Genomic DNA, 19,764 nt, shown 5'->3' with positions numbered 1-19,764 from the left:
AATTCTGACTCCAAGGGTAAGAGTGCCGGTGTCCCAAAGGCTTCAAGATAGCATCAAACTCGAATCAGAATCCCCTGGGGCACCAGTTCCCGCCACCCTCTCTGTCCGTTCTCCCTATCCCACCCCCCCACCCCCACCTCCCCAGCAAGTGGATCCGAGGCATCTTCATTTTTTAATAAGCCCACAAGGAGGTGGAAACACTTGTTCAGTGCTAGCTGATGTGTGATGTTGCGAATTCCTGCCAAGGCCGCAACGTGCCCAGGCCCTGCTCAGAACTTTCACCCTGCTCTGACCCACCCTCCTCTCCTCTTCCTCGATTTTCACCAGGTTTAGGTAGTGCTCACTTGCGTTTTACCATATAATTACTATTGGACCAAAGCTCCTTGTCTCTCTGTATCCAACACATTTAGAAAACTGAAAGGTTTAAAAAAAAAAGAAAACTGAAAGGTTTTAAAAAATCTTTGCACGAAACTCACTCAGACTTCACTGAGTAGACATGACCTATCTTCTTTTATTTATCCCCTCTTGTTTGACTGTTCATACATCCCACTGCAGACATACTTATCTGTCTTGGGGCAGTTGGAGACTCAAGTGACCTCATCAACATATGCCTTTGGAACTACAAGTTCCTTTAGGGTTTTGCCTCCCTGACCACCACCACCCCATTACCCCAGGGTCTGTGTCCCCTCCCCGTCCACCCCTGAGAGCTTGCAGGGGACATAGGGAATTTGAATGTATGCCTGCTGGCTGGGATGGTTAAATTTATTTGAGGATTTGAATCAGTGATGTCATCCAGCTATCTCATTCTCTGCTGCCCCCTTCTCCTCCTGCCCTCAATCTTTCCCAGCATCAGGGTCTTTTCCAATGAGTCAGCTCTTCACATCAGGTGGCCAAAATATTGAAGCTTCAGCTTCAGCATCAGTCCTTCCAGTGAATATTCAGGGTTGATTTCCTTTAGGATTGACTGGTTTGATCTCCTTGCTGTCCAAGGGACTCTCAAGAGTCTTCTCCAGCACTATAGTTTGAAAGCATCAATTCTTCTGCACTCAGCCTTCTTTATGGTCCAGCTCTCACATCCGTACATGACTACTGGAAAGACCATAAGCTTGACTATATGAACCTTTGTCAGCAAACTCATGTCTTTGCTTTTTAACACACTGTCTAGGTCTGTCAGCTATACCCTAATACAAAGTAAAAAGTCTACAGTAAAAAAATACATACAGTAAAGTGCAAATTTCCCTCATTTGATGGACAAAATGTGAGATTTCAGAGCAGTTCTGATACTGTGGTTTGGGTGGGGGAACTTCTTCATCCTTCTTGGCTGGGGTGCTCAAGTGCTGCCTCACTCAGAACCCTGACAGTTGGCGTTGCTGCGTTGCTCACTGGCTGGACTTCCGGTTTTTGTGCTTGTAAAGTTCCTGGGGCCACACAGGATGGCTCGAAGAAGGGATAACACTAGCCTCAGTCAGACTGGCTCGCGAGAAAGAAAGATGCCCCGAAGTGAAGGCCAGGAGGTCAGTTGTGTCGCCCAGAGGCTGAATGTGGCAATGTGGCCAGGATCCCCGGGTTGCTTTCCAAAGCTGTGTCTTCAGGCAGCTTGTCGACCTCCCGTCACTTTCTGTTGCTCTGCCTGTCTTGATTAAGTGTGGTTACAGGTGTCCTTTCTCACCCTACTCTGTGCATTGTTGCCGTGTTTCGTTTCCAGCAGGCGATAAGGAATGGCGGCAGCTATGGGGGACCCCAGCCTCTCCAGACTGCAGTTCGCCCCCTTCAGCAGTGCCTTGGACGTTGGCTTCTGGCATGAGCTGACCCAGAAGAAGCTGAATGAGTACCGGCTAGACGAAGCTCCCAAGGACATTAAGGGTTATTACTACAACGGTAGGCGATAGGAAACTCCATTCTTCTTCTCTCACCTTCTCCGCCCAGTGTAGGGCCAGCTGTCCTTCAGAATGGGATGTCCTGGACTTTTACCATTAATGCTGTCCCCTGGTTTCTACTTTACTTCCTGACTTTTTGACCCATGTTCACTTCTTTTGTCCTTATTGGGAAAAGAAAGGGAGAAGCCAGTGTATTAATCGAAAGAGTCAATACCCTTTACTGAGTATCGCTGGGGAAGGGGATTGGAAACACTCTCCCCAGTGAATCTTTGCTTCAATATTCTTGGCATGTACCTTGGATTCACAAAAGCCGTCATCTGCCGCTGAGTCCTTGTTCAGCTCGGGTGGCTGGAAATTGGATGGAGCCCTTTGGGCTTCAGCAGGGAGAGAAGCGATCCGCAGATGTTTTCGCTGCAGAGGCTGCTGTGACTGACTCATGACTGAACGTGTAAATGCTTCCTTCCAGGAGACTCTGCGGGGCTGCCAGCTCGCTTGACGTTGGAGTTCAGTGCTTTCGACCTGTGAGTATTTTTTAACCGAAGTCTAAAATAGAGAACACTGATTTTTGCAAGGAGTGAGGTTCTTAACTTTCATTGTAGGTGGGCCGCGGGGCGATCCACAGAAGCTTCCGGTGAGCAGGGCTGGTGTCTCGTGGTTCTCTTGTACCTCCCATGGCACAGAGACAAGTGCTGGGTGCTCAGGACTGTCTGGTTCATTTTTTCAGCACGTATTTATCAGAGCCTATTAGGTGCAGCAGTGAGCATTTATTAGACTACTTCTGTATACAAGTTACTGTGCAAGGCATTGTAGGGATGTACAGAGAAATGCGACATAATGTCCTCACAGAGGTTTCTTTAACTCACTGGGGACCATGGGGAGTTTCTGGAGACAAGAAACACATTTATTGCCTTAATTACTGACTTATTTTCTAGACATAATCCTTTCAGACCTGCCAGGCATGGTTTTCTTCCCTTTCACAGGTGAGGAAACCAGGAGTGCAAAGGTGAAGTGACTTACCCAAGTCATTTAGACATGGCTCAATTTAGGAAGCAAGGGTGAGAGAAAAGTGACCAGTATTTCTGAGGTTGTGGTCTGAGTAGCTGGGGGCAATTTCTTATTTTCTGTAGAAACCGAGAAGCCAGGAGGTGGCTGCAGTTTGGGGAGGGGGTAAATTTGGTTTAGGCCATGTTGAGTCAGAGATGACAGAGTCCAGTAGAAACGTCTGGGAGGCACTGGCTCCCGGGAGGGTGGGTCGTCCACGTAGAGATCCTGAGGCTGTAAGAGAGGAAGAGACTAGCAGAAGGAGAAGGAAGGTCAGTGAGAGGGACCAGACCTGGTCAGGGAGGGCAGAGACACAGAACTCGCCAAAGAGACGTGACTTGCTGGAGAAGAAGAACCAGAGATGATGTTTTCAGGAAGAGGGTCAACACTGACAGAATCGGAAAGGTTAGAGTTCAATGCTGGAGTCACCGGAATTGTTGACTGGGTTGTGTGAGAAACTAAATTCTGCGCCTGGGGGCAGAGCAGAAGCCTTGTCAAGAACTGAAGGATTGAAGGCTGCTGGGAGGGAGGCATCTTTTTCTGCTCCCTCATGTGTTTGCTGTGTGAGGGTGGGGGATAAGGGGAACATGAAGAGGTATTTGTAAAGACCACCTGAAAATGGAGATAATCAAAGAATCGTCGTTGTTCAGTCAGTCAGTCATGTCCGACTTTTGTGAATGAACCCTTGGACTGCAGCACGCCAGGCTTCCCTGTCCTTCACCATCTCCCAGAGCCTGCTCAAACTCATGTCTGTTGAGTCGGTGATGCCATCCAACCATCTCATCCTCTGTCGTCTCCTTCTCCTCCTGCCATTAGTCTTTCCCAGCATCAGGGTCTTTTCTAATGAGTCCGGTCTTCGCATCCAGTGGCCAAAGTCCTGGGGCTTCAGCTTCAGCATTAGTCCTTCCAGTGAATATTCAGGGTTCATTTCCTTGAGGACTGACTGGTTTGATTTCCTTACTGTTCAAGGGACTCTCAAGAGTCTTCTCCAACACCACAGTTCAAAAGCATCAATTCTTCAGCACTCAGCCTTCTTTATGGTCAACTCTCACATCCATACATGACTACTGGAAAAGCCATAGCTTTGACTATATGGACCTTTGTCGGCAAAGTGATGTCTCTGCTTTTTAATATGCTGTTAGGTTTGTCATAGCTTTTCTTATGAGGAGCAAACGTCTTTTAATATGAAATTTAGATGAAATTAAGATGGCTGCAGTCACCATCTGCAGTGATTTTGGAGGCCAAGAAAATAAAGTCTATCACTGTTTCCATTGTTTCCCCATCTATTTGCCATGAAGTGATGGGACTGGTTAGTCAAAGATTAGGGTATTTCAAATGAAGTTTCCCTGGAATTTGAAAACAAAAAAATCTCTTGAAAAGTCAATACATTTTATTCCTCTGTCACAATCAAATTGTGAAACTAAATTGCACAACTTGAATCGAAAATGATGTTAGTCTTTGCACCTTTAAAAGATGTGTTTTGATATTTCTTGTTCCCTTCAGAGCTTTCTTGCTCCATAATAAATCCTTGTGATTGCGCGGCAAAGCAAAAAATCCTAGTCATCTCTCTCCTGCATCGGCAAAGACTGACTGACTTCGGAGCAATCACAAAATAATGAGGAAAATGCATTCAGCGTACAGTCTTAAATTACCTGAGGCTAATACATGGGGTAGTGTAGTTCTAGTATAACCCGGAGGGTCCAACATTCCTCAGAAGCTGCCCTCACTCCTGTCTATTCTTTTTTTTAATGTATAATTTGATGTATTTATTTATGGCTGTGCTTCGTCGCCGTGTGGGCTTTGCTCTAGCTGTGGCGAGTGGGCTTCTCCCTGCGGGGGCTTGTCTTGTTGCGGAGCACAGGCTATAGGGTGCGTGGGCTTCAGCAGTTGCAGCCCGTGGGCGCTAGAGCACAGGCTTCATCGCTGTGGTGCACGGGCTTAGGGCTTAGCTGCTCTGCAGAATGTGGGATCTTCCCAGATCGGGGGTCAAACCTGTGTCTCCTGCGTTGGCAGGTGGAGTCTTATCCACTGAGCCACCAGGGGAGCCTGCTCCTGTCTCTTCTGACACTAGTTGAAAGGTTATTATTTTTTTGAGTTTCAATAATTTTATTCTTCAGCACAACTAATTATAGGGGGAAAAAAAACTATTCACAGAAGTTAGGCTTGATTTTGTGGCAAAATCCAGGTTTCTTAAACCTTACAATCCAGAAATTTTAGCTGAAGGAGATAAAGTCTGTGATCCCATGGCTGTGGTTTTCTCCCAGATGGCCTGATTTTCTTGGTCATCATTTGTCAGTTAGCTGTTGAATATTCACTGCGTGTGAGGCTCTGTGGTAGGCACTGGGGGAAGTGACTAAGAATTAAGACATGGGAGTCCTGGATTGGAAGCTTGACGGCTTGGAATCTACCCCTGATTAACTGCCCTACCTGGAATGAGTCTTTTTCATTTTCTCAGCTTCAGTTTCCTCCTCTGCAGCTCCCAACTTCTAAATGTTCCTTTCAGTTTTAAAAGTCTGATTTTCTTCCTTTCTTTTTTATTTTTAAATTCAACTTTTTTGTAAAAGTCTGTGATATTCTGACTCCCCCTTTCTTAGGATTATTGGTGCCATGGTCTAAACGGTGTTCTTCAAAAGCACATATGTTGAAAACCCAGGGCCCAAGGTTACGGTCTGAAGAAGTGGGCCTTTGGGAGGTGGTGAGGGCAGGGCTCTCAGGAATGGAGTTAGTGACAGGGACCCCAGAGACCTAGCTCACCCCCCCACCCTGCGAGGACACAGCTGAAGCGGAAGAAGGTCTTTGCTGGCGCTTTGATCTTGGACTTCCAGCTTCCAGAACCCTGAGGGATAAACGTCTGTTGTTGACAGCCCCCCAGTCTGTGGTGTGGTACAACCTCTGCCCAGGCAGACTGAGACAGTCAGGAAGTTTACTGAAAGCCCTTGGAGCTCCTCTGGAGAAACGAGGTCTTTGTATCCAAATTGTTACGGTCATGATTGTTCTTTCTTTGCGTTTATTGCTGAGCATGTGTGTGGGTTTGTGGGGGAAATCTCCCTGCATTTATTCATCAAACACTGAATGTTTCTTGTGTGCAGACAAGTAGGTGGTAGGAATACAAAGACTTAAGCCAACAGGTGACTCTGAAGGAGCTCTGCATGGAGGTGGAAGACAGGTATTAGCATCACAGGGTATGCAGTAAACATGGGGGGCTGATGGTTGGTTCAGAAATGCTTATTGATTGCTTCCGCTGGGTCCTGATGATAGAATGTGCCGGGGCCTCAGACATACAGAGAAGCATAAGATGCCGTTTGGAGAGCTAACAGCCTGAGTCCTCCTCTGTAGATGCCAGGTGTACCTCAACTTTGCATAGCGCCAGTGAAACCCCTCTCACTCTGAGATCCCGGAAGCCAGATGACTCTCTGCCAGCAGTTGGCATCACAGGGTCCCATTATCTGCCTTGTTTTGGCTGAATTATCGGTCACACTTGGCTGATTTGACCCGGTACCGACTGTCCTGCGCTGGAGCAAGCTGTCTTAGGCTGGCACGCTAATGAACCAGACCCCAATGCGTAATGGCCCTAACACAGAGGGAGTCTCTTTCTTACCTGCTTAGTAGTCCAGGCGGGGGCCGGGGGGCGGAGGCGGCCCAGTCTTTTTCTGTCTTGTGGCTCCATGGTCCTGGAGGGCTTGCCTTTGTGTGCTGCTGAGAATGGAATTGTCACCTTCCGGTGGCAAGAGAGAGGTGGTGCAAGAGAACCAAAGTGGAAATCTGAGGAGACACCCCCAACTCTCTTAAAGACCCTAAATAGCTGGGGTGAACGTGGGGTTGGGGGGCATGTATCACCCCACTCACGTTCTGTCAGGCAGAGCTGAGGCCTCACCATCCTGCAGGGGAGGCTGAGACATGGTGCCGAACTGCAGGCATCAGAGCATTACTTCTATATAAAGAGAAAGAAGTAGACTTTGATGGACAATCTCTGTACAAATTTAAAGCTAGTGAAAAAAAAAATCCTTTGCTTTGAGGAACATTTACCTAGATTTTTATTTTTAAAATATATAGCATCTTTTCAGAATGGTTTTTAATGAATTAACTTTTTATTTTTGGCCATGCTGAGTCTCCGCTGCCGCACAGACTTTCTCTAGTTGTGACGAGTCGGGGGCTATTCTCTGGATGTGGTATGCAGGCTCATCATTGTTGTGGAGCATGGGCTGTAGGACATGTGGACGCAGGAGTTGTGATACACAGGCTTTATTGCTCCGTGGTATGTGGGATCTTCCTGGACCAGGGATCGAACCGGTTGTCTCCTGCATTGCAAGGCAGATTCTTAATCACTGGACCACCAGGGAATCCCAACATTTATCTAATTAGTGATAAGACATATTTTCCTTTTCTAAGCTTCAGGTTGGGCTTAATAAGATAAATAGAAGGCATAACCCTTGCGTTCAGAGACCTTAAATAGTGACTGAAGAAATATGGCTCATTTGCTAGATCATCTGTGCAGGACACAGGCCCTCTTATTTTTTTCACCATCTTACCAGCATCTAACGCAGGTCCGACATGGACTGGCCACTCAGATAGCCATTGGCATCAATTGCAAGAAGTCTGAGGGCCTGGCTGTCAAAATGGGAAGTGGCATGGCTGGTGGAAATGCACCCATGGACCCCGTTAGAGGCCGTGATGACCAGAAGCTCAGAGATGGTTACAGAAAGCAGGAGATCATGCAGTAGGGTCCCTGGACTGAGTGTGACTTGGACTTCAGAGCTCCCCGCGGGCAGGTGAGACTGTGCACACGTGGTCAAGGCTTCTCCAGATTCATTCCATCCCGGCCACCCTCACCGCCTGTCTGTCCTGGAGAATCTGGCCATGTGTCTGCCCTTTGCCCAGGAAGTTACATAATAGCCCTTGTGCTTTCCTGAGTCATCACTGTGAGGCTGAGTGATGTTGAGGGCCTGGGGTCCAGCGAAAACATGCCCGGCTTCAGGCCTTTGTAGGATCTGATCTTTTCCCCAGCTCGGGTTAGTGTGTTCACTAGCTAGTTAGAGCTCACTGCAGGCTGTAGGATATGGGGCAGACGTCCGATGCTAGTTTTCTAAAACAGCTCTATTGAGGTATACTTTACGTATCGTGTGAACTCCCCTGGTGGCTCACAAGGCAAAGCGTCTGCCTACAGTGCAGGAGACCCGGGTTTTATCCCTGGGTCGGAAAGATCTCCTGGAAAAGGAAATGGCAACCCAATCCAGTACTCTTGCCTGGAAAATCCCATGGACGGAGGAGCCTGGTAGGATACAGTCCATGGGGTTGAGAAGAGTCGGACGTGACTGAGCAACTTCACTTCACTTTATGTACCATACAATTTACCCATTTAAAATGTACAATTCAGCACTTAGTATATTCACGAGGTGCAGGCGCCACCACTGCACACTTTCGTCACCCCAAAGAGAAGCCCTGTGCCCTTAGCAGCCACTCCCCATCCCTCCCTTCTGCCTTCCCCCTGCTCTAGGCAGCCACGACTCTGCTGTCTGTCTCTATGGATTTGGCTGCTCTGGACATTTCACAGCATTGGCATCACAGCAACCTAAACTCATACATGTCCAGGCGCAGGATTTGGACTAAGCTCTCTAGTTTCCAAATCTAGGGCTCTTTCCAGTCCTCCTCTGAGCCACCTCTTCCTGCTACAAGTGGAACTTGAACCTGGAGAAGCTACTGGAATGACTTTCCCTCCCAGTATCACATTTTAAGTTCTTTCCTCTGGCCACCTCTCCGGGTGGAGCTTTAGCCTTGAAAAGTGCTTCTCCTCCGAAACTCACTAATGAGGTCACACAAGGGCTGACGTCCTGCAGCTGCTTGACTCCTCATGCTTTAGTTTCCTCCGCTCTCAGCTCTCACAGCAAGCTTCGGCTTGGCATCCAGGGCATGTGGACGCTAGGAGGGCGGGTACCACATTTGATCAGAGCATCCTTCTCTGTTTCTCTAGTCATTTCATGAGGCCATGTCTGCGTGTAGAACCATGTCTGCCTGTAGAAGCCTGGTTTGCCAGCTGCTAAGCTTCCTTTTTCTTCCCTCTCAGTCTAGTCTTGTCCTTTTCTGATTTCTTTTTTCTCTTCAAGTCTATCCTTGATGTCCTCATCTCACCTGAGTGAAGAATATTCTTCTATTGTGGTAGAGTGGTGACACATACAACCTATGAGCCACTGACTCATCAGCTCCCAGAGGCAAGCTCTGGCCTTTGAAAGTTGCTTCTCCCAGGACTTGGCATTTGAGCCTTAGAGACAGCATTTGGCGGAACCTCCTCACCCGTCACACCCCTCCACACCTGCTGCAGGTTTAGATCTCCCTAAACCTGCAGCCCCACCCTCCTTCCCGAGCCCCATTTTACGTGCTCAGAAGGGAGAAGTGCTAGGTCTGGCGAGCTGCCGTCGGTGTGGGCAGTGAGCACGTTCTGCAGTGGTTGTGACCGCAGCGTGCCTCTTGTCATAGGATGAGCACTGTTCTCAGCAAACAGCTGTAAGCTCTGTGGCTCAGTGGTGAAGAACCCTCTGCGAATGCAGGAGACACGCGTTCGATCCCTGGGCCGGGAAGATCCCCTGGAGAAGGAAATGGCACCCCACTCCAGTATTCTTGCCTGGAATCCCATGGACAGAGGAGCCTGGCGGGCTACAGTCGATGGGGTCACAAGGAGTCAAACACGGACTGAGCAACTGAACCCACACACACAACCTCTGAACCGCAAATTAATCATTTTGGTGGCGAGACCAAGTTTTCCCACATCAGGGTTGTGTTCAGAGTCATCTCATCTTCCTCCTCTCCTGACCTGGATTACTCTGGGGCCGGGGGGACAGTGTAGACTCTGACACCCGGGAGGCCCGACATGGCCACACAGGTGTCCGGGTGCGGTGCGGGGTGTTGCGTGGCTCACACGCCCTCGGGGACGCGGCGCCTGTGTGCGGCAGTGAGATCAGCGCCAGCAGGAAGAGGAGGCACGCCCCTGCCTTTGGAGAGCTTCCTGTCCTCCAAGGGGTGTGCGTGTTGGTCTTGAAAACACTCTAAAATACTATGCTCATGATCAGAGAAGGGGGGATGGATGGATGGCTTCCTGGAAGAGGAGGATTTGCAGCAGGGCGCTGAAGCCTGGGAGTGCTTGAGTGGGGAGTGGGCAACACAGACCCTTAGAGTCAACAGTTCTGAGTTGAGACACCAGCTCTGCCTGTTATGTGACCTTAAGCAAGTTACTTAATCCTTCAGGTGGGAGAACAGACTTTTTAGAACCGAACCCTTATACCCAGGTTCAGTAGAAGCTCAGTAAAAAACATATCCCTTTCAGTTTAAAGATGGGAAAGAATTTTTTTAAATAGGAAAAGAGCTTATATCTGGGGGGCAGTGGAAAGACAGCATGCAGAGACATTCGGGGAAGGGGAGTAGAGAGGCTTTTGGGGGGTAGAGTGCCTGGTTTTGCTTCTCATGCAGTGACATTCGTCATTTTCCACAGAAATGTAAGCCAGTCCACTCTTTGCCCTGCAGAGCGCGGTCCTTGTGTCTGACTGTCTTCTGGTCTGTTTGTGGTCAGCTGGCTCTCCGAGTCCCAGCTGTGCCCATTAACCACGTCTCTCTCGTACCCAGGAGTGCGCCCACGCCAGCCCGCTGCTGCCCGGCCGTCGGCACACTGTATAATACCAACACTCTGGAGGCTTTCAAGGCTGCAGATAAGAAGCTACTTCTGGAAGAAGCAGCAAACGAGGTTAGCTGGGAAATGCGATGTACCCGTTGTCTTGTCCACGGTCCCGCGGGCACGCAGTCGCAGACCAAGTGCCTGACTCTGCCACAGAAGCTAGCGTGTACCCGGCGCTCAGTCATACTCAGGGCCTTCTGCAGCGATGGGTGGGTCAGGGAGGAGCCATCCAGGCTCTTGCCTGAGGAGGTCACAGCAGAGAAGGGAAGCGCTCGCCGCCTGGCCTCCAGTTAGCATCCTGCAGCAGCTCAGCCTCTCTGAGTGTGCCAGCGCATGCCCGTATCTCATGCATTCGGGTTCTCTGTTCCCAGTGCCCCCCAAAGAGGCTTTCTAGTCCCGAGTGCTGTCAGAGCCCGTCATTCTCTCCCACGTCCTCAGGGCTGAATGGAAAGGCTCCGTGGGACTTCCCGGGGCCCCCGTGACCCGGCCTCTGGCCCCATGGCCTTCCATCCTGTCACTCTTGCTCTCGCCGTCTCTGACCACTCAGGGCGGATCAGGGAGCATTCCTCCCTTCACTGCTTTCTGCGGTCCCCTCTCTCCCTGGGACACGATGGCTTTCCCTGCCTGGAATGTCTTTCCTTTCCTTCTTCACGTCTGAGTTAGTGTGAGGAATAAGTGGGGCCCGGTTTATCCCGGCCCTCTCTACCACCTACTTCATCAATGAGCTTCACCCCGGTGAGTCTTACATACAAGGGGACCGTGATCAGAGAGGGGTGTCCCCTGCCTCGGGCCTGGGGAAGGCGTCCCTCCCACCCCTCGTAATGGGGGGCGATGGTTGCCTTCCTCGGCCTGCGGCGTGACTGCTCGTGGGCTCCTGCGTGTTTCAGAGCCCGTCTCAAGAGAGTCGGTCGGCTCTTAGGCTGTCACTGGAAACAGCAGGCTGCTCCCCAGGGAATCCCAGCCCCATCCCGTGTCCGGGCCCAGCCTCCCCTTCGGTTTGTTGGGAGTGAGGCCGGCTCTCCTGGGCTCCAGCTCCTCCAAGCTCGGTGTTTCCACAGCGGACCTTCTCTCTGCTTGTTCCCTCTTCCGCTCACGCGTGTGCCGGGCTTTCTGGTAGCACAGCCGTCTGTTTCCTCAGTGGCCCAAGGTTTAGCCTCCAGGCTTAGTTCCTGAAATGTCCGACAGGGACCCGCTTCTGCTTCTGGTCACAGTCCTTCCTGAGTATCCATAAACTTGATTTTTCTTTTTTTCTCTTCAGGGAAAGATTATACCAAATAAGACTTTTAGAAAATGCCCTGTACATAGTTCAGATCATGGCCTCTGGAGCCCGTCCCTGGCTGTTTCCCCTCCCCTGTCCTTAGCCGAGGTCACGGTTCCTCCCAGGTACTGTCCGCCCGTCTGCAAGATCCCCTGCTGCCTGGCGTCATACAGACACGGGTGCCCAGCTCTCTCCCAGGCTGTTAGCTTCTGGAGGGCGGGGACTGTGCCTCTTTCTTCTGTATCCCTGATGTGCTTGCTCTGTAGTTGACATTAAGTAAACACCTGTGGAAGGCAGTAACCAGGGCACGAACGGGCCGGGTTTCCTCCTTGACACTGAGACCTAGCAAGAGAGAGGATGCTTCTGGACTTTCCTGTGTCTCTGCAGGGGGCCCAGGATGAGTGTGCTGGGCCTGTGGGCAGGAAGGCTCGCTGCCCTGCAGCTCCGCGTGTTCCTGGGAGGGAGGTGGGAGGAGACCCCCGGCCCTGCCTTGATGCTCCTCCTCCTCTCGGCAGATCTGGGAATCCATCAAATCGGGGGCCGCCCTGGACAACCCTGTGCTCCTCAACAAATTCCTCCTCTTGACATTCGCGGTAAGTCCACGGGCTCGGTGGGGTCTGGACTGTGGACTGCCCTGGCCGAGCCCAGGGCGCTGGTGGGACAGTCAGCTCTCTTCTCTCAAGTCACGCCTGTTGAACCAATCCTTGGGTGGTTAGTGACCCGGTATGGCTGGCATTTCTCACTGATGCAAGATTAATTCATTCTCACCAATCGTACTGGTGGTGGTTGCCTGGTTTATGTGACAGGGAGACCCAGCTGTCGTCATTTGAGCACGTGACGACACGTTCTGGGCTCCGGGAGCTGGGTCCATTGCTGCTAACGTCTTTGTTTAGTTCAGCTCCGCAGAGCTCAGTTGCTGGGTCCATCGACGTAAGGAACAGGTGACGACTTGAGGATCTAAGCCATCTCCAGGTGACTTCTAGACGAGAGGGGGTCACCCTGCATAGCTTGTCCACACAGTCGTGTTTTGTTTTTTTAACAAAGGAAATGTTTTATGTAAGTGAGAGCTAATTAAAATGAACTTTAAGGGCAGCTTTGAAGAGGAGAAGAAACCACATTAGGGGAACAGCTGCTGCCCAGGGAAGCAGGGGGAGGGAGTGTCAGTGATGGGGCACATGGGGAGACGGTGAGGGCTGGTTTTAATAGAAGTGCCAGGCCACCCACACGCGTGTGCCTGTGTGTACACACATATGCGTGCGTGTGTGTGTCTCCATAGAACGCTCGTTTACCCTTTATCATTATGTGGACATTATAGTATTCTGTCAAATATATGTTCTATAGACCTTTTTATGTCTAAGTTGTTTTCAGTATTCACTATTTTATTTTACTTCTGACTGCACCACGCAGCATGTGGGATCCTAGTTCCCTAACCAGGGGTCGAACCCACGACCCCTGCACTGGAAGCAGTCTTCACTACTGGACTGCACGGCAAGTCCCCAGTTTTCACTATCATGAAAAAAAAGTTTCAGTGAGCATTGTCATCCACACTGGTTTTATTTTCCCGCTTATTTCTTTAGAAGGCAGCGCGTTGGAATGGGCATGTAAATGTACTGATGTTAACACGCATTAAGCACGCAGGTTGTTCACCCCAGCCTTATCCGCTTCGGATGTTAATCCTCTTCCCTGCATTTTTCTTTCCTTCTTTCGGTTTGCCAAGTTACAGGTCTTATCTTCCTTCCTCCCCAACGAACTCGTCCTCCGATTCTTCCTCCTGCTGCCTCTCTGATGCACCACCCGAGGCAGAGGGGAGAGAGAAAGGATTCAAACTGGGGGTTGTACCCAGAGTCAGGGGCGGTGGGCATGGGGCCCTGCAAGGAGCACATTTCTTAACAAGTTAAATTGCTTTCTGTGTGTCAGTGGTGAGATAGAAAAGCCCCAGATACTTCAGGGGATTACTAGATACAATTTGGCTTTGATATTTTGTAAATTTGAGTAATTTTGTAAGGATAAATAAAAGCAATGCTAATTAAAGTTTTTTTTTTTTAACTTTACCATCTATACATCTTCTGTATTAAGAGTTCTGGCTAGTAAAATCTAATAGACAACTTGTATTTAATGAGAAAACAGCATTGGATCTCACTTAAAGCTTTAACGCATCTCCCAGAGTCATTATGTGAGTTGGCCATGTTGCCGTTTCTACTGAGTGTTCTTAGCCTGTGTTTAAAAAAAATTAAAAGTCTCTGTCTTCATAAACCTGTCAGACACAAAGGGCTTTATGTTTGATGTAATCGAGGTCTCTTGTATCCTGAAAAGCATCCTAAGAAATTCAAGCCTTTTGACTCTTGAAGATGACCTGATAAGAGCTCTTAGAAACGGCTAAGGCCTTCATCTTGAATCGTTTAACCTTTTGCTAAAGATCAGTTATGACAAATCATTTAAGCATGTGGAAGAGAGAAAAATCTCTAGAGGTGTTTTTCTTTCCCTTCTGCTCTTTCTAGGATTCCAAGGTACAGACACTTTATTAATTTCCATTTTGCAGTTTGCTTTGCTGTTGTTAAAGGGAATTTGTCCTTAGTTGATCAGTTAGTGGCAGAAATAAAGACTGTGGAAACTATAATGATTAGTCTTCATCTGGACATGTGTTTATGTGTAAGTTTGTTTTTAAAAAGTCACCTAGTATGACTCCATTTGTTTGGAAAGTCCAGAATAGGCAAAGCTATAGTGACTGGACGTAGGCTAGGGGTTTCCAGGGGATGAGAGTGAGGTGAGTGGAGAGTTTCTGTGAATGATATTTCTAACTAATAAACCAGTGGGGAGTTTCTGCTATTGGGGTTTCTTTTCAGGGGCAATGAATACTTTCTGAAATTGGTGGGGATGGTGGTACAGCCTTGTCAGTATACTAGAAAACCACTTAATATGCTTTAACATCTTTAACGTGGTGACTTCTTTTTTCTGGCTTCATTGCCTTGTGTGGGCTCTCTCTAGTTGCAGCGAATGGAGGCTGCTCTCTAGCTGAGGTGCCTGGGCTTCTCACCGCAGTGGCTTCTCTTGTCAGAGCACACGCTCCAGGGTGCGTGGTCTCAGTAGTTTCGGCTCCCGGGCTCTAAGGCACAGTCCAGTAGTGTGGCGCTCAGGCACTTGGGATCTTCCCAGACCAGAGGTCGAACCTGGGTCCCCTGCATTGGCAGGCAGATTCTCACCCACTACGCCACCAGGTGAGTCCAACATGGTGGCCTTTATGGTACATGACTCATACCTCAATGAAAAGTCATCAAGCATCCATCCCCTCCTGATTCCTAGCAAGATTCGAGAGGATATATCAAGTAGCAAAATAAATTACAAAGTGGTCCGTGGTAACAGGCTGGTGGGGAAGCTGGCAGGTACCCACATGACCATAGGATCCTCCCACATGAGTGACTCAGGCCACACCTGCTACAGAAATTCACAGACGAGAACATTGGACCTGAGTGGGGACAGCCTTACAAGTCACTGGCCCCTTATCGCCTCCCCTGGTTGGGGAGCAGTCACATACACCCCTGAAGGCACAGCCTCTTCTGTCGTCGGTGCACCTTAGTTCTTGGAACGTCGTCTGTGACTCATCCAGCTACTCAAGTGCTTATTTCGTCTCTGTCCCCTGCAGTGACTGAGCTACCTGAGCGCTGGGCTGAATTTTCTTCATCTTCTTACTGCTGGAGTATCTAACATTCTGCCTTGTACACAGCAAGTGCTTAGTTGGTGACTTGAATTTCACCAATACGACATTCCTGAAAACCCTGTTATATTATCTCAGGTTATGCGTAGCATGTTCTAATAACTTTAATAGCATGCTTAGTTAATTCAGTTGTGACAAGAGTGTAACTGTTTGGAAGTTGTACCTCCACAGATGGCATGCTGGGTACGCCTGGTACCATGGACAAGAGCTTACATTTTGGAAGTAGAATTGTACTCTCTTCTCTGCCACTTAGTATCTATGTTCAAGCGTTCCACCCCTCTCTAAGCTTCAGTTTTCTGTCTATAAAATCTGCTGATAATAGTTACCTCCCAGGGTGATTTTATATGTTAAACAACGATGACAACAACATCAGTTACTTATTGAATACTTTCTATTAGCAAGTGGTCGATAAAATATTTTATGTCTATCCTGATACATTAGTGTTAATGTGTGGGAACATTTCAGATAAACATGGAGGTTCTGTCGTCTGTCATGAGTTCTGCTGGGAGATTTCTGACAAGCTGGTCATTTCTCGTGTGCGTTAGTTTTTCTGTCTTATGTAGCTGTTGAGAAGTTAACGTTAGTAGGCGCATTTCCGTGTGATCACCGGTGCTGTTCTGATATGTTGTATTGTTTCTTCCAGGATCTAAAGAAGTACCACTTCTACTACTGGTTCTGCTCCCCCGCTCTCTGCCTTCCAGAGAGTATACCCCTCATTCAGGGGCCAGTGGGCTTGGATCAATGGTTTTTGCCAAAACAGGTATCAACAAATAAAATGCAGATCAAACTGGGTTTAAATGTGTATCTGGCTCATTCTAAAGACAGACCTGCACTTGTCTGGATGAGGAGGCAGTCTCTGGAACCCTCCAAAGATGGCACTAGGAGCAGACTTACTCACCCAGTGTTTTGTAAACGCGTTTGAAGCGTGGTCAGCAGCGCTTGTCCAGGTCCTCGTGACCTGTGCTGAGACGCTGAGCCAGTAGGGAAGAATTACAGAAACACTTTGAAAGGCTGTGGGGATTTGCCAAAGCGTGACTCCACTCTCAGCGGAGACAGTCTTTGCAACCGAAGAGAAGACTTCTTCCTTCCTTTGTGCCACGTTGCAGAACTTCTACATTAAGGATGGTCCCTACAGAGCTAGTCCTTGCAGTTGAAGGAAGATAATAAGGTCATTAGACGTGGTTCCCAGAAGAGCAGTGAAAACCATCAAGTTGGTAGAAGACAGACCCTCAGCCCCCAAATTCTGATTGTTATTGAGGCAAATACTGAGTGTCAAGATGACTTGAATTCACGAAGCATGTCACTCACTAAAGCCCAGAAATCCAAAGCCAGGAAGAGCCCTTGTTAATTAAAAAGCTCATTTGCTAAGATAAATCAAAGGTTGTGGTTCTGTGGATTGAATTTTCTAAGGAGAAATACAAGTGGGAACAAAAGAATAGGCCTGGGCATTGAGTGCTGATGGGTTGGAGGTTTCTCTTAATGGGGACAAAATGTTCTCAAATTATTGTGACCAATTCCTGTGAACGTGCTACAAACAGCCTTGAATTGTGCTTTGTGAATGAGTCAGTTGTATGATAAGTAAGAGAAAGCATGTCTCAAGGGAGCTATTGAAGATTATAGAAGGAGTCAGGGCAAAATCCATCCATGGTAGACTCATGCTTGTTTATCACAGGTGAGGCTTAGTGTCTGGACGCCTCTCTAAACCTTTGTGGTGGCACCTTAGGGAACTGGGAGCCATCATTGCTAAGGGTGCCATAAAGTATTTGTCTGTGCTCCTGTCTGAGACACTCCAGCATGCACATGGGAAGCATTATCTCAAAGTGAGGTGGTGTGATTTGGGGCACTCTTAGGTTTGGTTGCTGCAAAAGAGGAACAGGTGTGATCAATCACTTCTGGTCTTCTAGCCTGAAAGTATCTTTTATTGTATGTTAATTTTTCTCAGTTCAGAGCTAGGTGAGTAGTTGTCTGGAGAATAACTCAGTGTTTCCTGATTCCAGATTCAAGCCCTGGCACACGCGTATGATGGCCTTTGTCAGGCAGAAGGAGTCCCCGCGCTGCCTTACTTCCTAATCAAGTATGATGAGACCACGGTGCTGGTCTCCTCGCTCAGACACTACAGCGATTTCTTCCCGGGGCAAAGGACAAAGGTCAGAGAGACTTTGAGGGGCGTTTTACTATCCAATGGGAAAATCTGATGTTCATGTTACGAGAGACCACTGTGAAATTCCAGCTCATTTAGGCTTCTTAAGCCTTCCAGAGAAGGTTTCAGAACATCTCCTCATCTTCACCATCCCCCACCCCTTCACTTCCCAAATCAGGACCCCCTCCAGGCTTTCTTAGCTCTGTGGCGCCTCAGAGTAATTGTGGATTCCTCACGTCCTCAGTTTTTCTTTCTGATACACTTTCTATCTGTGCTTCAGTCATTGCCAGAGCTACGGCGACAGTGCAGACTCTGGTCCTCTCACTCCTGGTCGGTGATGGTCTCCAGCCCGCAGGGGTCTCCCTCGGCCCCGTCATGTTCCCCGTGCCGCTCACTGAGCAATAGCTCAAGACACCTGCCTTCGGCCCCCAGGCCAGCTTTCCTCCTGTCTTCCCCTGTTGTCCTCATGAGCCATTGCTCCCGCCAAGCTCCTCCGTTTTCACCACAGCCCCGCTAAGCAAACAGACCCAGAAGTGTCCCTGTGTCTTGTCTTTGTCCTCATGTTGTTTGGTCTTCCTGAAGTAGGTCCTGCCTGTGGGGCTGCTAAGAGACTCTGTCCCGTTGTCAAAGCCCTGCATCCATGGAGAGGCCTTCTCGTGTTCAGGTGTGACCTGTCCCCTCGGAGCTCACCGCCCTGGCCCCAGCCTCCCCCGCCTCACTCCCCTTCTCACTCCCTTGCACACACTGCAGGAGGGCAGGGACCGAGTCCCACAGTATCTGCCTCAACGTAGTGGCCAGCCCTCGCCTCAGGCCCTCAGTAAAACTCTTTTGAATGAGGGAAGGAGTACTGTAAGTGTCTTTTAGATTTGATGAGATAGATAGGAAGCTGTCCTTGCCATATTAAGACACTGAAAATTAAAAATAAAATATTGATGATGAGTATCATGCAGGTTTGAAATCAAGTGGGAGAATTTCAGTCACCGTGTAGGGACGTCAGAGCTGAGATGCGACAGGCCTCTCGCTGGTGCCTCTTCCTTGGCCTGAACTTCAGGTGCCTTTTTTTTTTAAGTAGATTTTTTTCTTTCTCACCTACACTAGCATTTCTTTGTCAGAGGGAGCCCTCTTTAGATTGATGACTGAGGGTTGGGTTTTTATTATAATTCTTGCCCCTGGCCCCACACCAGTCAGGTTCACAGACCTGTAGCTAACTTAGCAGCAGCGAGACCATTCATTGGTGCTTCAAGGCCCCGTTGAGACAGCAGATGGGGCAAATCGGCCTGGCTTTGAAAGCGGCTGGAGTTCAGGTTGTGCATGGTGAAGACATGGTCTTCCCCTGGAGGGCGGCTCTGCCAGAGCAGCAGCTGGCAGAGCACTTGGCAGTTTAAAGGGGGCTTTCACGTGCTCTGTCATGGAATAACGTCGTGGCATAGGTATTCTCAGTACCTGCGTTTCCTGTTTTTATTTATTTTTGGCTGTGCAGGGTCTTTCGTTGCTGTGTGCCCGCTGTCTCTGGTTGAGCTTGCAGGGGCCGCTCTCTAGTTGTGGTGGGCAGGCTTCTCCTTGCGCTGGACTTCTTTTGTTTTTGGAGCACCGGCTCAAGGGCCCGTGGACTCCATAGTCATGGCACACGGGCTTAGTTGCCCCGAGGCATGGAGGATCTTCCCAGACCAGGGATCGAACCCATGTTCTCTGCCTTGGCAGGTGAACTCTTAATCACTGGATCACCAAGGAAGTCCTGCATTTTCTCTGACAAAAATGAGACTCAAACGGCTGAATTGTCTGGTTCCGAAGCCCATGCAGTTTCTTCCATTTAGTTCTCGAGTGACTGGGGGAGAGGTGGACCCTGCTTGCCATTTGGAATCAAGTAGGTCTGGCTTCTAGTGTTGCCACCTCGTAGGTCTGTGACCTTGGGGAATGTGCACACCCTTGCATCGCCCAGGTCTCACTGTCCATGGTGGTGACGCTACCGCCTGTGTGTGCATCCTTGCTCAGTGGTGTCTTATTCTTTGAGACCCCGTGGACTGTATAGTCTGCCAGGCTCCTCTCTACCCCGACACTGCTGACAAGGAAGAAATG

At 49.1% G+C, this 19,764-nt stretch overlaps 1 protein-coding gene across 11 annotated transcripts in view; it reads left to right on the top strand.

Annotated features, from left to right (window-relative positions):
- The window catches only part of ATG7 (autophagy related 7), a 384,864-nt gene that overhangs the window by 122,576 nt on the left and 242,524 nt on the right, over window positions 1-19,764 (top strand). For 8 of the 11 annotated variants that reach the window (XM_070463447.1, XM_070463445.1, XM_070463448.1 and 5 more), the window contains exons 2-7: window positions 1,706-1,878; window positions 2,344-2,398; window positions 10,530-10,647; window positions 12,352-12,429; window positions 16,192-16,308; window positions 17,546-17,695. In XM_070463447.1, the coding sequence (XP_070319548.1) occupies window positions 1,719-1,878; window positions 2,344-2,398; window positions 10,530-10,647; window positions 12,352-12,429; window positions 16,192-16,308; window positions 17,546-17,695 (678 nt within the window). In that variant the 5' untranslated portion in view covers window positions 1,706-1,718. The remainder of the gene's footprint in view (window positions 1-1,705; window positions 1,879-2,343; window positions 2,399-10,529; window positions 10,648-12,351; window positions 12,430-16,191; window positions 16,309-17,545; window positions 17,696-19,764) is intronic. The other 3 variants (XM_070463441.1, XM_070463449.1, XM_070463450.1) reach the window with 3 other exon arrangements.

The sequence above is a fragment of the Odocoileus virginianus genome, unplaced genomic scaffold (genome assembly GCF_023699985.2).
Source record: "Odocoileus virginianus isolate 20LAN1187 ecotype Illinois unplaced genomic scaffold, Ovbor_1.2 Unplaced_Contig_2, whole genome shotgun sequence".
Classification (NCBI taxonomy): domain Eukaryota; kingdom Metazoa; phylum Chordata; class Mammalia; order Artiodactyla; family Cervidae; genus Odocoileus; species Odocoileus virginianus.
This window is presented reverse-complemented; position numbering and strand designations above follow the sequence as displayed.